This window comes from Ovis aries, chromosome 3 (assembly GCF_016772045.2).
Source record: "Ovis aries strain OAR_USU_Benz2616 breed Rambouillet chromosome 3, ARS-UI_Ramb_v3.0, whole genome shotgun sequence".
NCBI classification, from domain to species: domain Eukaryota; kingdom Metazoa; phylum Chordata; class Mammalia; order Artiodactyla; family Bovidae; genus Ovis; species Ovis aries.
The window spans coordinates 165,827,418-165,851,478 of record NC_056056.1 but is presented as its reverse complement, the minus strand read 5'-3'; the positions used below and the strand labels follow the sequence as shown (position 1 = coordinate 165,851,478).

Genomic DNA, 24,061 nt, shown 5'->3' with positions numbered 1-24,061 from the left:
TGGACATGACTGAGCGACCGAACTGTGCTGAGGGATTCCCAGGTGGCACTAGTGGTAAAGAACCTGTCGGATAATACAGGAAATGTGAGACCCAGGTTCGATCCCTGGGTTGGGAAGATCCCCTGGCATAGGAAATGGCAATGCACCGCAGTATTCTTGCCTGAAGAATCCCATGGACAGAGGAGCCTGGTGGGCTCCATGGGGCCACAAAGAGTCAGACACAACCACAGTGACTTCCCACATACAAGGCACAGATACTGCAAACACTGCAGTAAGGAAATTAGTCCCTTTGCTTTTGGATGAGGAAACACAGGCTGGCCAATAACTTTCTGCTCCAGGATGATAAGTGGTGGAGCCGCACCCCACCTATGGCTGTCTGAGCTGTTCACCTCCAGGCGACGGTGGTTTGTCACCCAGATGATGACCTTTAGTTTTGAAAATGATCTCTAGAGGGACAGCTTCAGAAAACCTTAGTCATGGAAAGGGTAGAGTTACTCAACAGGTATTTGGGGAATAAACAAATGGATGAGGATTGCGACACTTCCTGGTGTGGAGAGCATTTTACAGTTGAGTAATTCCAGATAAAGACAGGAACATGGTGTTTATAAGCTGCCCGTAATGAAGGCACACAGAAACCAGGGGAGGGAGGAACCATAGCCCCTGCAGAGAGAGGTCAGCAGCAGGGCCCACAAGTGCCAAGACCCCCAGGCTGGAGACCCAGGCCTGTCCAGTAGCAGACGTGGAGGGCAGGTAGCTGGCAGCGGCAACCCTCACTCTTGCTCCGCGCTCAGCGGCAAAATCTCAAATGGACACCGTGGGGCCCACAATAAATATTTGTCCCCTGCGTGAATGAGTCAGGGCAAGAAAGGCGGCATGTTTGAAAGTCCATCCTAGGTCTGTCGACCACACCTCGGCAGTCACTCCCAATAAAGCTCTCCCCGCCCGCCCGGTGACTGTCAGGCGGAGGAGCCATGCCTCGGTACACGGTGCACGTTCGCGGAGAGTGGCTGGCCGTGCCCTGCCAGGACGCGCAGCTCACGGTGGGCTGGCTGGGCCGGGAGGCCGTGCGACGGTACATCAAGAACAAGCCCGACAACGGTGGCTTCGCCTCGGTGGACGACGCCCGCTTCCTCGTGCGCCGCTGCAAAGGCCTGGGCCTGCTGGACAATGAAGACCCACTGGACGTGGCCCTGGAGGACAATGAGTTCGTGGAAGTGGGTGAGTGGCTGGAGGGAAGGGGCCGCGAAGCATGTAGCTGGGCACTGCAGGGAGAGACAGTCCCTGTCCTTCCTGTGTATAGGCGGTGTGTGCTCAATCACTCAGTTGTGTCTGGCTCTTTGCGACCCCATGGACTTAGCCTGCCAGTTTCCTCTGTCTATAGGATTCTCCAGACACGAATACTGGAATGGGTTGCCATGCCTTCCTCCAGGGGATCTACTCTGGGGAAAATGCGTGCTGCCTGAGCATCTTAAACTCTCAAACACCCTTGTGAGGAAGGCAGTATTCTTATCTACCTTTTACAATGAGTTAGCAGACTCAGGAAGGAGGAGAGTTACTTACTAATAGGAAAGACTAGATCTGAACTCGAGACTGCAGGGCTAAAGCCCTTTGCTTACCGAATCATTTTCAAAGTCCCTTTGCACTTCAAAAGAACCTGCCAGACAGGAGGCCAGTAGCATCATTTTAAAACCAAGTTAAATCAATTTTGTTTAACAAAACTGTCAAACACTAAGACAAATAGGTTTAAATATTAAATCTATTAAATGCATCGCAAATACTAAATATTAAAAGTATAATATATTGAAACAATAGATTTAAAACAAAGTTGATGATGGCAATGGAAGTGGAGACTGAATCTTGAACTTTCATTTAAACCTTTTCATGCATGTCTACATCTCTGACTTTTTGCTCTCTGAAAGCATCTGAAGTTGTTTTAAAGCAGTTAGTTCTATAGAACTTGAAGGCAATTGAAGAGCTCTTTTCTTGGTTTACCGGTAATGCCAAATGTGACTCTGGGTCGTGATTCGAAAAAGTATCTCTTGCACTCTTGTTTCAGTTATAGAAGGAGATGCTATGTCACCCGACTTCATTCCCTCCCAGCCAGAAGGAGTTTACTTGTATCCTTTCCTGCAGGCTCCTTGGTCTGCTCTGGGGGCCCCTCCCACCAGTGATGGGGCTGGGGGCTTTTCCATATTCCCCAGTATTATCCTTTACCTGACTTCAGATACAGCAAATACCGGGAACCCGAGAAGGTAAGTTTCAAACCACTTCCTTTCTGTTAAGAAAATTAAGTCCCCCACCTCCTCATGTAAGTGGGGGAGGGCTCGCAAAATTCATGAGCAAAACATAACCCATGGGGACAGGGCATTATCCAGCTCTGTGTAATAGGGAAAGACATTTTGCTTTTCCATTTATTATTTCTAACCTATTTATTTTTGGCTGTGCTGGGTCTTCATTGCTGCACAGGGCTTTCTCTAGTTGCAGTGAGAGGGGCTTTTCACTGTGGTGGCTTCCCGTGTTGCAGAGCACGGCTCTGGGCACATGGGCTTGGTTGCCCTATGGCATGTGGAATCTTCCCAGACCAGGGACTGAGCCTTTGTCCCCTGCACTAGCAGGTGGATTCCTAACCTCTGGACCACCATGAAGTCCTGCTTTTCCATGTCTAATTCTTCTTCCTTAACCTCCTCTTCAGCAAGCTGTCTTTTCAACTACCATATTCATGTTTCATAGTAGCGATAAAATCTCTGAAGCGCCACATCTTGATTCTGCTCGATGCTTCCCTGCTCTTGTGTTTGAGCAACTAAGCTGTTCCTGCTCATGGAGATCCCCTTCTTTTTGTGTAGTACATCGCCTTAGATGGGGACAGTCTGACCACAGAGGACCTGGTCAGCTTGGGCGAGGGACACTACAAAATCAAGGTATGCTGAGTAGAGGGGGGTGATGTCCTAACCTTTCTTGCTGCCCATGGAAGTCTGCAACATGTTCAGCTCTGCCCAATTCCTTCCCAGCTTACCCCCACTGCTGAAAAGAGGGTGCAAAAATCCAGGGAAGTCATAGACAGAATCGTGGAAGAAAAAACTGGTATCTTTTTCTCTTTGTGTTACATATTTCTTTTTACAGACTTAAAAAATGCAGCATGCATCCAATTGTACGACGTCTGTTTTTTATTCTAGTTGTTTACGGCATTACTACGGGTTTTGGGAAATTTGCCAGAACTGTAATTCCCGTCAGTAAACTCGAGTAAGTTTGATTCATTCCCCACCAAAGACACACACATTCACATAAATTTGATTCACTCCCCACCAAACACACACAAACTCTTGTCTTAGAGACTCCTTTCAAAAATGGAAATAATTAATACTTGCTCCAATTTACACAACAATGGAAATAATTAATACTTGCTCCAATTTACAGAGGAGGGTGAGGCTCAGGTTAACTCACTCATGAGCTGACGTAGAGAATACAGACTTGCTGGTTTCTTCCATTGCTCTATCATGCCTTATTCTGTCCCTCCAAAGATTTGACTATTTTCCCTTCATTTTCCCAGCTGAGGGGACATTTTCACGGTGAGGTATCTGAGAGGTTTCTTCACTTTCTCTTCTAGGGAGCTCCAGTTCAACCTAGTCCGTTCACATTCTTCAGGTAACTCATTCCAAACATCCAGCGCCGCCTAGGTTTTGTTTGATTTGATGAATGAAGTGCAGTCAGCCCTCAGTACCTCTAGGTTCTTAAATTCGCAGGTTGAATGATTCAGCCAGTCTCCGTTGTTGGTTGAATTCACAGATAAGGAATCCACAGGTGCTAAGGGCAGACTGTACCATGTTGGTTTACATAAGGGGGCAGGAGGTGGGAGGAGCCAAGGGGAGGGGCGGGGCTGGAACCCTGCAGGGATGCCTAGGGGTGTCCATGCAGCAGTATCAGGCATCCTGTATCAGCCACCAGCAGCTAGCACATTCCAAAGAGTAGGTGCCATTTCTGCTGCCAAGGAGGGAAGAAGAGCATCAGACACGATATCCTTTCAACTGACTCTCAGAAAAATGAATGCGCTAGATGGAAGGATAGAACTGGGATGAGGAGCATGAATACGGTCATGCCAAAAGAATGGTGCAGTCAAGAGACAAAATTATGCTGGAACTCAGGGACGAGTGGATCTGGATGTGGTGAGAAGGGAGACTGTCAAGAACTGCCTCCCATCAGACTGCAAGAGACCTTGTGTGAGAAGACTGGACACCATTCCAGGGGTGTTGGGGAGGGCGCAGGCTCACTGAAGCTTCCAAGGAAGAGAACTGGGGAGGCAAGACTGGAGTCTCATATTTGTCTGGAAGATGAGACCTGAGGAAGTGGGACAATCAGAAGGGAAGGCAGTGCAGCTACCTGAACCAAGACGTGGAGAGCAATTTGAGATGGAGGTGGCTGGGAGGAGGAGGATTTTGTTTATTTTGTTTCTCTAAAGAAAACATCAGCTCTGTTTTGTAGGTGTTGGAAAACCACTAATCCCTGAGAGATGCCGGATGCTCTTGGCTTTAAGGATCAATGTCTTAGCCAAAGGATACAGTGGCATTTCCCTGGAGACTCTCAAACAAGTTATCGAAGTATTTAATGGTAATGCAATGGATCCCCAAATGACCCTCCATGCAGGCTGGGTGGGTACCACAGGCAGACTTGATTGACAGGGTGGTGAGATATTGGTGAGATAAGAAGACATAAACTAATGATGATGAATGGGAAGTGGGCTTGGCAAGAAGGAAGATAGCTATATGGGGGCAGAAGGTGAGGGGCGGGCAGGGGCAGAGACTCTTACTCCTGTGAACTTTCATCCTTCTCTATCACCCTTCATTTAGCATTCAGCATGTTTAAAATCAGAACAAGCCCCTTAAGTTTGGCCTTAAGTTCAGAGCTGCAGAGAACCCTCGATTCAGTGGTGCTCAGACGTGGTTAGAGAAGTTATTCATATCATCTGGGAACACAATGATTCCTGAATGTCCATCCCAAAGACCAGTTCAGTGCTTCTGGCGGCACCTGGGGATCTGAACTCTTCATGCTCCCCAAGTGGTGGGGTCGCCAGACTTAAGAATAACTGAAATTCAGCCTCTTCCAAAGGTAGAACAGAAATACAGAGACGAAAGACGTGCTTGTGATCACGTGGCGGTCTAGTGATAAGAGAAAAAGCAATTCGACTCTTTGGGGCTTGCTTCTTGGGAAAATTCCAGTGTGGAGACAAGATGTGACATGTACAGCAACAGTAAACAAAGGGGCAGAGGACCCAGGGGCAGAGAAGGAAGAAGGGAAGAGATGGTCATCGTGGGGTACAGGTTCCGGATCACCTTTCTTCCCGGCAGTCTGATCTTAAGCTTTATGTATAGTGTTCTCCCAACCCCTTCACACAGCATACTGGACCATGTCCTGGCCAAAACCTGTCATACTTCCCAATGTTCTTAGAATAGAGTCTAAACTTAAAGTGGCTTATGGAGAAGGCTTTGCTCCCAGGAGGGTCTGCCTTCCTATCTTCTTTCTCTCCCTCGCCTCTTTCTTTCTACAGCAGCTCAGCCAGGTTCCTTAAGCATTACCTGTGCTTAAGGAATTGTCTTTCCCTGGGTGTCTGTGCCATTTGTGATACTAGATCCTTTGGGATAGGTTGGTCTCAGTGTCAAAGCGAGGCTGGCTAGAATGAAGTACTCTTGAAGTAACCAGTGTCTCCTTTTCTCCCAGCCTCCTGCCTGCCGTATGTTCCAGAGAAAGGAACTGTTGGTGCCAGTGGAGACCTTGCCCCACTCTCTCATCTTGCTCTTGGGCTGATTGGAGAAGGAAAGATGTGGTCTCCAAAGAGCGGCTGGGCTGATGCTAAATACGTAAGACTAATAATAGCTTCCATGGCAGTCATTTCCCCAGGATGGACACCTGATAGACTTCCGTGTTTTCTAGCACTTCACCCTTTCAGCAGCCTGATGACAAAGCATTCCCACTCTATGGCTGTGATAACTGAAGCTTAGAAGTATAGACTGAGTCAGGAGCCCAGCCTTAGTTGTGTGTGTGTGTGTGTGTGTTTGCGCTTAGTCACTCAGTCATGTCTGACTCTTTGTGACTCCATGGCCTATAACCTGCCAGGCTCCTCTGTCCATGGGGGTTCTCCAGACAAGAGTACTGGAGTGGGTGCCATGCCCTCCTGTAGGGGATCTTCCCAACCCAGGGATCAAACCCAGGTCTCCCACACCACAGGTAGATTCTTTACCACCTGAGCCACCAGGGAAGCGCCTTAGTGCACTACAGGCATCCAACTAAGCGATGCTCTTAGCTTCCCTATACAACTGTCAGCCTCCTGGACTTGGTGATCACCTTGGTAAAAAGGTAAAGTTGCTAGTGTTCACTGCAGGAACTACTTCTGCACCTAATACACTCCCAGTGCCTATCCAGGAGGTCACACATTGTTGGAGGTTTAGCTAGTTGCTGGTCTAGTGGGCACAGAGCTGTGGATCATGGCCCTGATATAAGGCCCCTGGAAAGGAGACTCCACATCCCCCCACACCCAAGCTCTCATCCTGGTGGTCAGTCAGAAGGGCCTGGGTTTGACAAAGCCTTACTATTTTCTTTATTCATCTACACATTCATTGAGGCTTTCCTGCTGGCTCAGACGGTAAAGAATCTGCCAGTAATGTGGGAGATGTGGGTTTGGTCCCTGGGTTGTCAGAGCAGCCCAAATAATTGTTTGAAGTGTCATCTCTGACCTTTTGCTGGGAGGTCCCCTAATATTGAGTCAAGGGACAGAGGACCAAGGAGGAAGAAGTTAAGAGAACAGGTGGTCCTTCTAAGGGTTTGAGTTCCAGATCACCTTCCTTCTTTACACACTAATCTTGATTATTTCTCTACAGCCAGTGTCCCCCTCAACCGCCTTCACATAGCAATTCTGATCATGTCCTGGCCAAAACTTGTCATTTTTCTCATTGTCCTTAGGATAATGTTTAAAATGAAAGTGGCCTACAAGAGTCTTGCCATATTATTGCCACATTGCTCCCCCAGCCACCCGAATCCTTCCCCACCAACACTGTACATCACAGAAGCTAGAGGTGCCCTGCAGCTGGAGCATGCTGTGTCCGAGGTGGAGGGGCCAGTCATGTCCACCTGTCTCTTCCTGTTTCTGCTGAGACCTCTTAGAAACTTACTTCTCTGCTCTTCTGCTTCTTTTCCCTATACCCCACCACTGCCCACTCCCTTTTGCCCCTCCGTTGTGCTCCCTCAGCATCTTATGTGACTATTTTCCACTGGACCTTGCCCACTTCCTACCTCCTGGAGCACTTAACCAATGTGCTATGACTGTATTTGCCTATGACTGTATTTAACCTATGACTGCATTTGCCCTTGAACTTGTCCGTCTGCATTTTTCCTACCCTCAGACCCACACCCAGGACAGAATTAGGCATGTGACTGGTATTTTAATAAACTGTGAAAATGATTGTGCTGCCTCTGTCTTCCTTCTTCCCTGCTGTTCCTTCTTCCCTAGAGGAATCTTAACCTAGTGACTGCTTTCACTTCTTTTATTTCAGCAAAAGATAATTCTGCCCATTTCCTCTGAGGATTTTCTGTCTATCTCTTAGGCCATACACCCCGCTCTTCACTGGTGCTCACACATATGCCATACAAGTGAGAAGCCCTGCTCTGACAGTGTGAGGTTCTGCTGCTGTTCAGATAAGTAGGAGGAGCGTGGGGGACTTTAGGTCAAGCTCGAGAGGCCAGGGAGTATGGGCAGAGTCAGGAGGCCAGCCTTGGAGCATCTGCATCTGGATGTCCACATGTGCTCAGAAGCAGCAGTTAAAAAAAAAAAAAAGTGAATCACTAAAGTGCAAACTGACTGCAAAGGGCCTAGAACCCAATATTCAGGATTGATTTTGTATACACTGCTGCTGCTGCTGCTGCCGCCAAGTCACTTCAGTTGTGTCCAACTCTGTGCAACCCCATACACGGCAGCCCACCAGGCTCCCCCGTCCCTGGGATTCTCCAGGCGAGAACACTGGAGTTAGTTGCCATTTCCTTCTCCAATGCGTGAAAGTGAAGTCGCTCAGTCATATCCGACTCTTAGCGACCCCATGGACTGCAGCCTACCAGGCTCCTCCACCCATGGGATTTTCCAGGCAAGAGTACTGGAGTGGGGTGCCATTGCCTTCTCTGTTTGTATACACTAGCCTCCGATAATTTTAGGTACAAAAGGCATTCGAAAGCTAAGTCTGCTTGCAGACTAAAGCACAGAACTAGAGAATAGATCAGAGAAGACGAATAGAGCAAAATGGAAAAAGCAATAGAGTTCCAGAGAAACATCTATTTCTGCTTTATTGACTATGCCAAAGGCTTTGACTCTGTGGATCACAATAAACTGTGGAAAATTCTTCAAGAGAGGGGAATACCAGACCACCTGACCTGCCTCTTGAGAAACCTGTATGCAGGTCAGGAGGCAACAGTTAGAACTGGACATGGAACAACAGACTGGTTCCAAATAGGAAAAGGAGTACATCAAGGCTGTATATTGTCACCCTGCTTATTTAACTCCTATGCAGAGTACATCATGAGAAATGATGGGCTGAAAGAAGCACAAGCTGGAATCAAGATTGCTGGGAGAAATATCAATAACCTCAGATATGCAGATGACATCACCCTTATGGCAGAAAGTGAAGAGGAACTAAAAGCCTCTTGATGAAAGTAAAAGTAGAGAGTGAAAAAGTTGGCTTAAAGCTCACCATTCAGAAAGCTAAGATCATGGCATCTGGTCCCATCACTTCATGGGAAATAGATGGGGAAATAGTGGAAACAGCGTCAGACTTTATTTTGGGAGGCTCCAAAATCATTGCAGATGGTGATTGCAGCCATGAAATTAAAAGATGCTTACTCCTTGGAAAGAAAGTTATGACCAACCTAGACAGCATATTTAAAAGCAGAGACATTACTTTGCCGACTAAGGTCCGTCTAGTCAAGCGTATGGTTTTTCCAGTGGTCATGTATGGATGTGAGAGTTGGACTGTGAAGAAAGCTGAGCACTGAGGAATTGATGCTTTTGAACTGTGGTGTTGGAGAAGACTCTTGAGAGTCCCTTGGACTGCAAGGAAATCCAACCAGTCCATTCTAAAGAGACCAGTCCTGGGTGTTCTTTGGAAGGGCTGATGCTGAAGCTGAAACTCCAGTACTTTGGCCACCTCATGTGAAGAGTTGACTCATCGGAGAAGACTTTGATGCTGGGAGGGATTGGGGGCAGGAGGAGAAGGGGATGACAGAGGATGAGATGGCTGGATGGCATCACCGACTCGATGGACATGAGTTTGGGTGAACTCTGGGAGTTGGTCATGGACAGGGAGGCCTGGCGTGCTGTGATTCATGGGGTCGCAAAGAGTCAGACATGACTGAGTGACTGAACTGAATCTTTTGGAAGACAGACCTTTGAGCTTTATTAGATTCTCCATGAAGTTAGAAATATGCTGGTATTTCATTTGATTCCCATTTTCACTGTTTAAATCATTCTACAGGTCCTTGCAGCTCATGGATTGAAGCCAATTGTTTTGAAACCAAAAGAGGTAAGAGACTCAAGGAAAATTTGTTCCTTTTAACAAATCATTATGCGCTTTTAGTCTTAATATCAGCCTCACTGGTTTCTTAAACATAGCCTCCATGTTTGCTTAAGTTGGTCACTGAAGAAAAGCCTCTCCAGTACAGAGATGCTCAGGGATTCTTTTGCAGGAGAACTGAAATGTCTAATCAGGATCTCTAAGGATCCCTGAATGATACTGTAAACCAACATCACTTAGGATGCTCTAAGTTAAGAGCCTCAGATCAGAAATTTTTCAAGGTGTCTTATCTGTAATGACGAGAACTTGAAGAAATATAGCATAATAAAGAGCTAAAGGTTTTATATGCTGTCTACATTGGAACTCCACTGCTGCTTCATGACAGGGAAACTATTCACAGCTCTCTGTTTGCCAAATTTTATACGATGGCACTCATCCTTGAGTACTTAAACAAGCATCACTGCCCTGCACTTTAGAAACCATGAATCAACATCATTCAGCTGAAGGCAAATTTTCATCATAGGAAAGCAAAAGAAGTGCTTGTTACAACAAAAAGCATTAGGAAATGTCTCTTGCATCACCTGAAGGGTCTGGCGCTCATCAACGGGACACAAATGATCACCTCCCTTGGCTGTGAGGCTGTGGAGAGAGCCAGTGCCATCGCTCGGCAAGCTGACATAGTGGCAGCCTTGACCCTCGAGGTGCTCAAGGGCACCACCAAAGCCTTCGATACTGGTTAGCATGGTTCTGCTGTTTGCTTGCTACTCATTCAGCCAGAGCTGGGTGGGGGGCGGGATGGGATGGTCAAGGTCTTTGGACCTGGGAGTTGGGGGGGAAGTAGATGGTGGGGAAGAAGAAAATCCAAGTGCCGTGCCGTGCATTCGCAGGACTGCTGCAGCATCGTCTCGGTTACGCCACACTTGATCCTTGAAACGACCATGTTTCACAGACAAATATTGACCCAGAGAGTTAACTGACCTGCCCCAGACCACCAGCTCTGATTCCCATCAAACTACTTGTTGTCTTAAGGATCGATCTGTTGGCAGGATTTGAGAATCGGTGTGGAATTACAGCTAGTGCCCGTTAGAAAATCAGGAGAGAAAAATTGGGCAAGTGATAGCTTTTCTAGACTTTGAAGGACTCTCCACTCTTATATGTAGTAGGACCAAAAAACAAAACAAAACAAAACAAAACACCTGTCTAAAAATGACTTAATTAAATTAGGCCACTGAGCTCCCTTCTGTCATAAGCCTAAATCTTTTCAGGGTAGGCCCACTGTCTTGAGTTGAGTTCCCTGTGGGCTCAACTCATAGTTTGCATTCAGATATTTAAAGCAGAAAGAATAAAGTCAATACGGAAAATCTTGCTTTTGAAGTTAAGTTTCTAATTCTGAGCGATGGTTAAGGACCTCTGGGGCTTTACAGGACCAGGTCAGCACAGTGGACGGTCCTGTGTCAGTGACGGTAGCTCATTCAATATAAGAATTGCTCAGACTTTTCCTCCTTCACCAATTCTAGACATTCATGCTGTTCGCCCTCATCGTGGGCAAGTTGAAGTTGCTTTTCGGTTTCGGTCCCTCTTGGACTCGGATCATCACCCATCTGAAATAGCAGGTCTGGGCATGCCTATTTGAACTTATTTGCTTTTGAAAATAATTGCAAAGAATTGCTAACATGCCCCTTGCCATCCCCTCTACCTTTTCCATAGAAAGTCACAGGTTCTGCGACCGTGTTCAAGATGCATACACCTTGCGCTGCTGTCCACAGGTAGATAAAAAACCCAACAAGTTTCTATTTTTTCTCCCAATTTGAGATACGGATAGAAAGAGAGGAAGGTGTCAGGAAGTTGTGTAATGTTAATGGTAATCCAGATTTCTTTACAGCCTCTATTAAAAATGATGTATATCATATATATCCCCATTTGTCCAATTATTATGACATTTCTGTTCTATATGGTAAGTTGCTTGTTTTCCTTTGAATTACTTTGCTCAACCCCCCTGTAGAGATGTTCAACAGACAGCTTGTTGTTTAGGTTTAGTGACCTAAGTTTAAAAAATTCTAAAAAATTCTTATTAATAATATCATCCTAACCAGTCAATGGAGTTTTACTGGTTCTCCCTATTAGATCTGCCAGGGATATATTGGGAAAACCCAACCACAATTCAAGGGCATATCCATGATTAGATCTATCTGCACTTAACAGGCAGACATAAACCATTATAAATGAACCTGTGTGTCTTAACTTTAAACTATAGTGAGGCAACGTGTATTGCAGATGTTATAACTCATTTGCAAATAGAAATTAGTAGGATAAGGAGCTAACCTCATGTCAAGAGTGAGACAGTATTTCAGGTTGTACCAAGTTCCAAGCCATAGTGTACTAAAGAACCCTCCATAGAATAAATTAAATGAAAATGATTTAATGAAACTTAATTTTTTATTTTCATTTCATTTTATGCTCTTTTCCTTCTTCTCAGCAAGTTCAGTTCTAGCTCAGCTAGACTGAAAAATGTCTGTGGGGAATGACTGACATATTAGCTCTACAGTAAGAATAAATTCCAGTTTAAACGTCCTTACTGTTCTAATAAGAATATCAGACTATGTGACAGGCACCAGACTCAGTGTCTTCCATGAATTAACTCACTTGATATTGTCTTTTAGGTCCATGGTGTGGTGAATGACACAATAGCATTTGTGAAGAACATCATAACCACGGAAATTAACAGTGCAACAGATAACCCTGTATCTTTTGAACTCCGGGAGTTGGTGATGGACAGGGAGGCCTGGTGTGCTGCGATTCATGGGATCGCAAAGAGTCAGACACGACTGAGCAACTGAACTGAACTGAAGCTGTAATTATAGAATTTCAGCTGGTAGTTTTAAGATCTGATGAAGATCTTAAAATTGTATAACCTCTCTGGTTCTCCATTTCATAGACTAAATGTCTGGGCTCTGAGGTTACATGCCTCTACTAGCTGTAGATCTGAGCTGATAAGTGGCAGAGACAGGTCTGTGAACCTTGCCTCAGGTTTGGAGTCTAACATGCTGTGCTTCCAAAACTGATGGATGAAAGATTACACGGGGTATTTCCAGCATCAGCTGAAGGGTTTCACAAAGGCATTTGCCCTAAAACCCATTGCTGAGGTTGTTGGTAGAAGGATGAAGACCTATATCACAAGTGTGATTGTGGAGACCCTGAGTAGCATGGCATTTATAGAAGCCTTTCTGGGGTTCAGTGATACTTTGGTGTACTACGCAGAAGCCTTTTAACATTTACCTAAGTATTGATCAGAGTTATGACTTTCCCCATCCTGAGTTTATTTCTGACATGGTGAGTGAGTGCTAAGTCACTTCAGTTGTGTCCGACTCTTTGCGACCCAGTGGATTATAGCCCACGAGGCTGTCCATGGGACTCTCCAGGCAAGAATACTGGAGAGGGTTGCCATGCCCTCCTCCAGGGGATCTTCCCGACCCATGAAGAACCCACATCTCTCATGTCGCCTGCATTGGAAGGCCGGTTCTTTACCACTAGTGCCACTTTACTCAAAGCCGTGTTCCCATGTTTGTACAGAGAAGTGTAAGAATGCCTCCATCTCTTAGGGATGGAGCGCTCCTTTCCTTCACAGTAGGGGTTTCTCAGCGCCACCTTGTTTTTGCTACAAAATGTTCTGTGTTGACTTAGTTCCTTATAATTTGATGTGATCAGTCAGGAGTCATACTGGCAAAGTCATCACAGAGACAGCACTGCCTTTAAAGACCACCCAGCCCCTTAGGAATCTATTTCTTCTCCCTCACGTCTGCCTCAGTTCTTAACATTGGAGGAGGTGCTGATGAGCAGCCCTGAGAGCCGTGCACAGCCTGGGCTGGCAGACAGCAGCTGTGTGAGGTTTCTCACCAGACCTGTTCAGCGTGGCTTCTCTGACATGCTTGCTTCAGGCTGTGTTCTGTTTTGTTTTGTTTACCTTTGTGTCCCTGTATGTCAACACATACTTGTGCAAAGACTCTCCTTGTCTCCACCCTGCCTTTATACAAGGGCTGCCACCTCAATGTTAAAAATGAGCGATTAGGGAGAGACTTACGCTCCGAGTTTTCAGCAAGTGTTATTCAGAAGCCTTAACTGATTTTAAAAGATGGTCTTTGCCAGCAGGGGAGAGACTATTTCTGGAGGAAACTTCCATGGTGAATATCCAGCCAAAGTAAGCTTTTTAGAATTGCTCCTGACCCTGAAAGCATATCCCAATATGAGTGAAAGCATTAGTCACTCACTCAGTCATGTCCAACTATTTGCAGCCCCATGGACTGCACCCTGCCAGGCTCCTCTGTCCATGGAATTCTCCAGCCAGGAATACTGGAGTGGGTTGCCATTTCCTTCATCTGGGGATCTCCCCGACCCAGAAATCAAACCTGCATCTCTTATGTCTCCTGCATTGGCAGCGGGTTCTTTACCACTAGCGCCACCTGGGAAGCCCATATCCCAGTATGCTGCTGCTGCTGCTAAGTCGCTTCAGTCATGTCCGACTCTGTGCGACCCCATAGATGGCAGCCCACCAGACTCCCTCATCCCTGGGATTCTCTAGGCCAACCTAATTGAGACACTCTTTCAGGCCCTGGACTATTTGGCCATTGGTGTCCATGAACTTGCTGCAATTAGTGAAAGAAGAATTGAAAGGCTCTGCAACCCCTCCCTCAGCGAGCTGCCTGCCTTCCTGGTGGCTGAAGGTGGTCTGAATTCTGGATTCATGATAGCCCACTGCACCGCTGCAGCCCTGGGTAAGGACCCTGCCTTTTGACCAGAATTCAAGTCCATCCATCTATGGGTCTTTCCATTACCTGAAAGTATCACATTCTGTCTTTGAATGAGATCTAACTTTTCCACCACCTCTATGTGCATCCTACCTCTCTCAATATAAAAGCATGTTTCGAGAAAAAATATAAAATATAACCTAAGCAACATTATACTGAAATGTAATATTACACTAATGAGTTTGTAAATAGGGAGGTTTTCATGATTTCTCTGTAGGAAGCAATGTGACATCACATGTGAACTTCCTTTTTGTGGCTTTCCCCCTAATCTCAATTTGAAGAATATCAGAAGGAAAAAGACAAAGATGTTTATAGCTACTGGTGAAACTTCCACTAAAAACATAAGGATGTGATTAAACACACAAAAATGCTTATAAGAAGCAAAATGCCCTCTATGAAAATTGAGCTGGAAAATAGCAGATTTCTGATTCAAGATTGTAAGGGACAGAGAAATAACATCGGAACAGGACCTGGCACAAAGGAAGTGTGAAGGGCTTTACTTATATTTACTCCCTTAATTGTCAAACAATACCAAGAGGCAGGTACTATTATTTCCTCTTTCATAGAAGATATTTGAAGATCCAAGAAAGTAAAGAACCTACCCAATATTGCACAGCTACTAAGAAGTAAAGCAGAGTTCAAACCCATGAGTTTTGGCTCCCAAATCTATGCTCAGACTTCAATTAATGAGGATTTCATTTTGATCAATACTTAATCCTACATTATTGCCAAATTTAACAAACAGAAATGCAGGATGCACTTAATATACATTTAATGAAGTTAAATTTGAATTTTTCAGCACATTATTTGTTACTAAAAATTATTTTTTTTATCTGAAATTCAAATTTAACTAAGCATCTGCAATTTTTTTCTGGCAAGCCTACCCAACAGGCAGGATAGCATGGCAGTTCAATAAGAGAATGGCCTCTGGGTCTGAATCCTGTCTCCATCCATTTATCAGCAGTTTGATATGGAACAAGTCTCTTAATCCTGTTGACCCTTAGTTTACTCCTGTGTAAAATGGGGGTGAAAAACCTACCTAATAGGGCTGTTCTGAGGAGTAAATGAATTAATGCATGGAAACCCTTGGAACTATGTCTGGCATACCGTAAGCACTAAATATTAGTTATGGAGTTTATAATAACCACTTCTTCAGTTAAGTCTCACACTTAGACTCAACGCAGCTAACAAAGAGCCACTGAATTCATCTTCTGTCCAGTATCTTCTATCTGCTCACTTACTTCCTTACTAAAAAAATCCCTTTAAAAGGCAGTGACTTCTCATATTAATACACATGCATGCTAAGTCGCTTCGGTCATGTCCAACTTTTTGAGATCCTATGGACTGCAGCCCACCAGGCTTTTCTGTCCATGGGATTCTCCAGGTAAGAACACTGGGGTGGGTTGCTATGCCATCCTCCAGGGAATCTTCCCGATCCGGGGATTGAACCTGCATCTCTTATGTATCCTGCATTGGCAGGCAGGTTCTTTACCACTAGTGCCACTGGGAAGCCCCCACATTAACTTGGTGGGGTGGTCATTGATTTTTAGAGAATGTTGTGAAGTTGGGGAGTCTCCTTTGAATGTGTTTAGCTGCCCTAGCTGTTTGAAGTTGCTCGGCTTGCTCTCATTATAATTAAACTGGTGGTTTTCTTTTTTTTCTGGCCACTTGTAAGTTACCTTTCTAAATAAGCTCCACCAAACCAGGTGATTCACATTGCAGTGCTGAAACCTGAAAGTTCTGGGCCAAATAGGATGAGTGAATCACTGTAGTTTATACTGGATTATTCCCGGACACCCTATAGCATAGAAAAGAACTCAAAGCTGCTCTCATAGGTCAAAAAGAAAGGGGGGTGGGGAACGCTTGACTTGGACATTTCCTGGCTTCTGAAGCTGGGGAGAAGGAACTCTGTAACCTAGGTCCTTGCTACTTAAGTTATAGTCCACTGGCAAAATATAGCCATCACCTGGGAATTTGTTAGAACAGCAGAATTTCAGGCCCCACCTGAAACGCAACATTTGCACTTAAACAAGGCAGAGTGATTCGTGCACAATAAAGTTTGAAAGACAGCAACTTAGGCCAAACTCTAGACTTCCCCCCACATCTCCAAGACATCCCCAGCCATCGTCAAGCCCTTTCTTAAACTGAGTACAGCCACTTATGTCATCATTGGATAGTTTTAATTTTAAATCTTCTTGCTCAAGGTCTGTGGGTCCAGCCTCAACCTGCAAATGCCATGCCTGAATTTTAATCCCACCTCATCTGCTGACATAACCAGATTCTTCTCCAAGTCCTGGAAATGACCATCACTTCTTTTTTCCCTTAGTCTTCCTAGCATGCCAAATGCTTACAGTGTTTTCAACTTTGCTTTGTAATATGAGGGTTCCCTTCTCAGTCTTATCTCAGAACTCCCTACAATTTTAAGAGTCCTTCTTACTTTGGGGGGATAAAAAACCCCACATGACTTCCTTTTCCCAAAGTAACTTTGGAACATCTAGTGCTTTGGTAATGACCAAGAACTCCTGGAGAGGGTGTCCCACACTGAGGAGCGCTTTGGGTGTCATTTTGGCACATTTTTCTATTAGGAACAAAAATATGTTCCTAACTTAGTTTCTGGCCTCTTGCAGTTTCTGAGAACAAGGCTCTGTGCCACCCCTCGTCCGTGGATTCTCTCTCCACCAGCGCTGCCACGGAGGATCACGTCTCCATGGGAGGATGGGCAGCAAGGAAGGCCCTCAGGGTCATTGAGCATGTGGAGCAAGGTAACCCCGGCCAGCTGGAATGCAGGCCTCACTGGTGACCGCTATGCCAATGGTCCTCGGAATGGAATCCCCATCAGAACATCAGTACCACCTGGGAACCCAGGGCCTGCCCCAGCCTTGCTGACTCCTAGACTGAGAATAGAACAATCTGGACTTAACAAGCCCTCTAGGTGATTTTGATGCTGGCTGAAGATTAAGAATCCACACCTTCTGGCTAAGCCAGTTCATCAATTGGCTTTTTAAAAAAAAAAATGAAATAATTTTAAAACATTCAGAAGTGGAGAGATTAGTACCATAAACTTCATATACACCTAACTCTGATTCAACAGTTAATACATTATACTTCACTTCTTAAAAAAAGTTCTCAATCGTTTTCAAGCAGATCCCTGTCATTGTGTTTTCTTCCTGCACACTTTCTCAAATACAAACGTTTGCTTTCTTACCCACTGCCATTATCACATCCAACAAAAACCAACAATAAGTCTTGGTATCATGGAGTACGTATTCAACTTTTCCCGATTATTTCAATGTCCTTCCAGTGTTTTTTCAAACCAAGATTCAAGACCCATTCTTTAAATTTAGTGGTCAAGGTTTTAAGCTCCTTTTCATTTACAACAGTTCCTCCTCCTCCCCCTTTTTTAAAAAAAAAAAATTCATGTCATTGACTAGTTTGAAAACCAGCTTAAGTTTTCTGAGAGACCAACATTCTTGATTTACCTGTGAGCATGCTTGTGGTGGTACGTTTGTTCTGTTCCATTTCTTGTGGGTTGCAGTTGGTTCTAAAGACTTGACAAGATTTAGCTCCAGCATTTTTGGGCAAAGATAGTTCATAGGTGGGGCAATGTTGGGTCAAAGTATTCCAGCCTTCTTAACCACTGCTTGTTTGTTTCTTAAAGAGAAACTGCCTTCCTTCAGGCATTGTTCTCTAAATTCCTAAGTCTTTGCAACTGTATTGGAAGCAACTGACTGACAAAACAGCATTATTTTAAAATAAATGTAAGAGAGTTGAGTATCCTTTTTTTGGGGGTGGGGTGCAACAGCTCTATTGAGGTATAATTCATATACTATACAATTCACCCATCTAAATTGTACAATTCAGTGGGTTTTAGTAGAGTCGTGAATATACTCAGAGTTGTGAGTCAACACCACAGTCAACTTTATAATATTTTCATAATTCCGGAAAGAAACCTTGCACCCTTTATCCATCACTCTCTCATCCTCCCTATGTAGTCTTGTTGGGAGCCTTTGAAATTGAAGGTTTAAAATAGACATTAGAGAAACAGTTCCTTGGCAACCAAAGATTTATCTGCTCATTCACTGACTCCTTCAGTCTTTTGATGAAGGTGTATGTGCAAGGTATTTCAGGCCATAGGGGACAGCAAGACTGAAGACAAATGGAAATTTACACAAGGGTGAAATAGGAAACAGAGGTTATCCATCTTGATCAGCTGAAGGGAGAAGGAGAAAGCTGATTTACCTGGGTAGTCCTCCCCTTCTCAGCATTAAAGATGCAGCTGAGGGGTTAGGAAAGTAGATTTAAAATGGTATACAAATACCAAGGCAGCTTCATTCTACCGATAGACTGAGAACCAACTATCCATTAGTTGGCTGGCAGCTTGCGTGGGCTTTATACCCCTCAAGCTTGGAGTCACACTCTAACCAGCCATCCCCTCGTCCTTCTTGTTTCAGTGCTGGCCATTGAGCTTCTTGCAGCCTGCCAGGGCATAGAGTTCCTCCGCCCCTTGAAAACCACCACTCCACTGGAGAAGGTCTATGACCTGGTGCGCTCTGTTGTGAGGTAAAACCAAATAGATCCCTGGAAAGTGACACCGTTTCACACCTGTGGACCCTGGCAGCAGTTAACGTTGGCTGATGGTGTGACATGCTTTCTCTGCAGGCCCTGGATAAAAGATCGCTTCATGGCCCCAGACATCGAGGCAGCACACAGGCTGCTCGTAGAGCAGAAGGTAAGCGGGCTGCCTGGCTTGTTTTTTAGTTTGGGGTCTTTAAGAGGGAGCAGGGGTTACCCAGTGGCTCAGTTGGTGAAGAATCTGCCTGCAATACAGAAGACCCATGTTCGATCCCTGGGTTGGGAATATTCTCCTGGAGAAGGAAATGGCAACCCATTCCAGTATTCTTGCCTGGAAATCCTGTGGAAAGAGGAGTCTGGTGGGCTACAGTCCATGGGGTTACAAGAGTCAAGAGATAACTTCCTGACTAAATCACCCTACCACAAGGGGAAGCAGGGTGGGAGTGGGGAGTAGAGAAGAAACATTCTTATTCTTCTGTTTCCTGGGTGTTTCTTGGAAGTGAACCAAAAGGTATTCATGCAACTTTTAAGGCCACTAAGAAGCTATTTGACAAACTCTCAAGTGCCCCATATTGCATCCAAACATTGACTGTCTAAGGATTAGGAGCTGAAATGAATTTTAAATAGAATTTTGGGACAAGTATTCATGGGGAGAAAATAAGATGAAAGTTCATAGATTTCTTCTCACCAAGAAGGTTCTCTTTTATTTGAAAGTACACTCTTTTCCTGTAATGCTGCCCCCACCTGGTCCAGCAACTGCACAGACCTGAAGGGAAAACAAACTTCCCGAGTTTTCAGTCAAAGGGCTCTGGGTCTACCTCCTGCGCTGGTGTGTGCTCCCTGTCATGCTGGGTGAGATACGGGTTCTCTTCATCGCTTCTTCCCTCTGGTTTCATTGACTACAGACTTGTCTAACTGGGACAGATGCCTAGAATGCGGACTCATTTTTAAAATATATTTTTAAAGTTCTTTAAACCTTCTGCAGTAATTTGTAGCTATCATGTCCGTTAGAGTTGCTTGACTTCCTTTGGAACTATTGCTCTGCTCTTGAGAAGTTTTCCTTTGACCTTCACTCCTGTCATTTGCAAGTGTTTCCCATACCCTTTGAGGGGGAATTCCCTTGCTTGCTGCCAGTTTTGGTGCTAGAAGAGAGGTAGGTGAGAGCTCAGCCTTTTTTCAATTGAAATATGCTTGACATACATCATTATATTAGTATACAACATGATTTGATCTCTCTATATATTGCAAAATGGTTACTACAGTTAGTTAACCTCCATTACCACACAGTTATTTTTTTCTTGTGATAAGAACTTCTTAAGATCTATTCTTTTAGCAAATTTCAAATATACAATACAGTATTATTAACTATAGTCACCAAGCTGTACATTGCATCTCCAGGATTTATTTTATAAGCAGAAGTTTGTACCTTCTGACTACTGTCAAATCATTTCCTTACCCACTCCTCCACCCTCTGCTTCTGGTAACACCAACCTCTTCTCTGTATTTTATTTTTTTTAGGTTCCACATACAAGTGAGATCATATGATATTTGTCTGACATTTCGCTTATGATGACTGCAAGGCCCATCTGTGTTGTTGCAAATGGCAACAGCTCCTTCTTTCTTATGGCTGAATAATATTCCACTCTGTGTGTGTGTGTGTGAGTGACAGTTTCTTTATCCATTCATTTGATGGTGAACACTTAGGTGCTTCCTTGCCTTGGCTCTTGTAAATAACACTGGAGTGAACATGGCAGTGAAGATATCTTTTCAAGGAGGTTAGCTTCAGTATTTTCAAGTATCTCTTCAAGGAGGTCCCACTCCAGTATTCTTGCCTGGAAAATTCCATGGACAGAGGAGCCTGGCAGGCTACAGTCCCTGGGGTCACTTTTGAAAGAATACATTTTCTAAGGTAATACAAACGAATAGGAAATGCTCCTTTCCTATCAGGGGCAACTGAATAAAAAGCAGCTATAATATAAACTGAAAACTGGATCTTCATCTGAGAAGGTGTTATGCTTGAAAGGGAATAGGTTGGTGGGTAGAGGTAAACCCTGAATAAGGCTATGAAGCTGTGCTTCTCGAACTGTAAAGAGCACGTGGATTTCCCAGGGATCTTGTTAAGATGCAGATTCAGATTCAGCAGGTCTGCAGTAGGGCTGACATTCTGACTCATCCCAGGTGATGCTGCTGTTGCAGGGGCCATGCTCTGAGGAACAAGGGTCCAAAGAACAGAGGGCATGTGGTGCAGAACTGGGGCAAAGAGGAGACCAACTGCCTCTTATCATTAAAGGCTTGCCTCAGAAAACACACAGTTCCACCCTTGAGTAACTTTCCTTAATTCCACCCACACTGAATCCTCTAGGTTTTGTGTGTTCACTGGCTTGTTTTGTTTTAGAAGAGCAAACAGCTGAAAACCTTAATGTCACTTTAGAAACATTTTGAACTTTGTATTTCAAAAGCTGTTAAAGCAACCAAAACCGAATTGACAGGTCAAGTGTCAAATGGCTTATGATGAAAGCAAGCAAACAGCTGCTATGTATCTAGTCAGGTAGAGATAATGCTTTGACTTCAGATGAAGTTGTTTAATGCATGTGAAAACAATGTTGTCAATACTTTGCTCTGTCCTTGCATCTCAGGTTTGGGAAGTAGCTGCACCATACATTGAAAAATACAGAATGGAGCATATTCCAGAATCAAGACCTGTTTCTCCAACAGCATTTTCACTGGAATTTCTGCACAAGAAATCTAGCAACATCCCAGAATCTGAGGATCTTTAATGCTTTTTGTCATGAATTAGCAGATTAGATAGCACTTAATTTGACAGCAAATAGTACTATGCTGAAGGAGAGACCTGAGAACTTTCTCAGGTGGATCAATCTATTATACAGTTTGGGTCTTATAATACCTGCTCTGGTTAGGCTGGTGATAATATTACATTTACTAAATCTAATACTGTGTTCTTGTTGACCTGAGTTAGAGATGTAAACGGTGTTTCCAGGTTATAGGACTTTAATTATTTCTTAATGATATCTACAGGTCACTCATTCTTAAGGGTGAGAATAGTAACCACAATTGTGTGGATGTTTGACTCTTGAAACAGATTGATGGCATTCTTTTCCAAAAACATTAGACTTCCGTGAATCTTTCTTTTGTTTTGGTTTTTGGTTGTTCTTTTTGTTTTTGCTTTGACAAGTTCTAGTTAACTTTGGTGGATTATACTAAGCCATGATATGATGAATGTTCCTTAATATGTCTCCATAAGCAATACTTTTTAAGTCATAACTTGTTCTCAAGCTGCTTTTTATTAGTTGAATTGTAGTAAAGAATAGTCAATTGGTCAACAAGAGATTCTGCGTCAAGGAGTTAAGGAATGAACAGAAAGACTGCTATTAGAGTGGTTCTCAATGAACTGTTTCATATTTATCAAATGTCACTATGCATATCAAAGAAGGATTCAGATGCTTTAACTATAGTCGGAGGTTAGTGTTATTGCTGCCTTATTACGTGTTAGTACTTTGTTCATGTTCTTGTAATAACCTAGCTTAAGAAGCCTCCTCATTTCACAGGTAAGGAATTTGATGTTTAGAAGTTAATCAACCCCCTCTCTGTGATGGTAATCATTAAAACAAGGCCCTGTTGACAGACATCAGACGGGCCTCAGGATGTTACCCAGTCTGTTCCCTCCCCACTGAAGAAGATAAAGGACCTCTTGGGAAGGCTTAAATGTAATTGTCCAAATGAAGGATGGATCTAATGACTTCTTGACTCCCTGACACTATGACTCTGCACCCTTCTGTGCAAACAGGAGCAAAGCACTTTCCAAGTGCAGTGAAACCTTGGCTCTAACGACTGCAGTTGGTCGAGGAAACTGCGGACATGCTTGCCCGCTTTCCTACCTGATGACAGCCTAAAATGGGTCCAACATGTATCTCACAGCAGCTTTTTCTAATTGCAACCTGTCCACAGGAAAGGTGGAGAGAAAGGTACAAACCAAAATGTGCTGAGGAACCTGTAGACCGAAAGGTGGTTCTTGATGCTGTTCTTTGCTGAAACGTGGACATAGGAATGAAGTTTATTCATCCTTATCCACAAGTTGCAGTGGAGCAAGTAAACCCAGTGGTTTGATGGCTGTTTGTCGCTTTGCTGCGGGGTGTGCTGGTTGCCAGGGCTGGTCCTCTGGGGCCCTTCATTATTGAGTTTTCTATACAGCTCTGTAACTGTGCCCTCAAGGGAATTTCAAGGTAAATGTGGAATAAACTAAGTCTTACTGTCATATGTCATTGCTGTATTCTTAGATTTTTATAACAATGTATATCACCTCACCAGGGAAAGGTTATTCTAATTGCAGTTAATTACATTTGTGTAAGATTTTTGTCATTGAATGTTCACATGGTACAAAGTGTCTTTAGACAATGTGATTGATTTGGTAGACATTCTTTCTCTCTCTTTCCCACTGAGGAGCCCAGAAGAGCTGGAGGCATCATGATTTTCATCCAGGTGAGCTCACCTGGGCTTCTTTACCTGCTCTCTTAGGGCAGCCAGAGAGAAAAACTGAAAGCGCAAGGGCTTTTCAAGCTCCTTTTGTGCCACATTTGCTAATGTGCAGTTGGCCAAAGCAAGTCACGTGTCAAGCCCACATCAGTTTGGGAGAGAAACACATGAGGGCATATGATTTGGGGCTGTTGCTATAACAACCTACCACATACATGAAACCACACATAACCTGAAAAATTCCAAAGAAGCTACTTTTCATTACTACTTAAAGCTGTGTCTCGTTTCTGAACCTGGTCACTGAGTTATTATCTTTTTTATTAAAGCTTCTAATTATCTCATGAATAGCATGATCATTTTACACTTGGGAGTTTACTTTGGTTGAAGGTACTCATTTATTAAATGTAAACATTTAATGTTAACATTAACATTATACAAAAAAAAAAAAGTTGGAGGAAACTCATTTCAGCTCGGGGCACAAGCTTGAGCTGTTCGTCTCAAGACGGTCCCGTTCCCTTTACTGGGTGATTAGTTCAAGAGATATTAGTTGGGGGGTACAGCTTGGGCCAATGAAACAGAATTTTACTGGAGGTGAGACAGGCCTGGGTCCTGGGACCCTTTGTTGCAGTGCTACAATGCTTATACCTGGACACA

General features: G+C 44.2%; 1 protein-coding gene across 2 annotated transcripts; it reads left to right on the top strand.

Moving 5' to 3' along the window:
* Window positions 1-958: 958 nt before the first annotated feature.
* HAL (histidine ammonia-lyase) lies at window positions 959-23,189 on the top strand. Of its 2 annotated transcripts, XM_027967629.3 has the most exons (20): window positions 959-1,218; window positions 2,057-2,117; window positions 2,225-2,252; window positions 2,844-2,918; window positions 3,009-3,081; window positions 3,174-3,240; window positions 3,605-3,642; window positions 4,477-4,602; window positions 5,710-5,849; window positions 9,504-9,551; window positions 10,130-10,277; window positions 11,060-11,155; window positions 11,250-11,308; window positions 12,203-12,283; window positions 13,672-13,737; window positions 14,146-14,311; window positions 16,972-17,106; window positions 18,796-18,904; window positions 19,004-19,073; window positions 21,553-23,189. In XM_027967629.3, exons 1-20 carry the CDS (start codon window positions 972-974, stop codon window positions 21,691-21,693), a joined length of 1,974 nt encoding a protein of 657 aa, XP_027823430.1. In that variant the 5' UTR covers window positions 959-971; the 3' UTR covers window positions 21,694-23,189. The 2 variants fall into 2 exon arrangements, with proteins under 2 accessions (XP_027823430.1, XP_060269040.1); XM_060413057.1 differs by having other exon boundaries at window positions 19,004-23,189.
* The last annotated feature ends 872 nt before the right edge of the window (window positions 23,190-24,061 follow it).

Coding starts and splice junctions, on each gene's coding strand:
- HAL (XM_060413057.1), top strand. CDS start 972: ATGCCTCGGTACACGGTGCACGTTCGCGGAGAGTGGCTGGCCGTGCCC. Junction 2,118..2,224: donor CAGCCAGAAGGAGTTTACTT/GTATCCTTTCCT, acceptor ACCTGACTTCAG/ATACAGCAAATACCGGGAAC. Junction 11,156..11,249: donor TCACCCATCTGAAATAGCAG/GTCTGGGCATGC, acceptor CCTTTTCCATAG/AAAGTCACAGGTTCTGCGAC.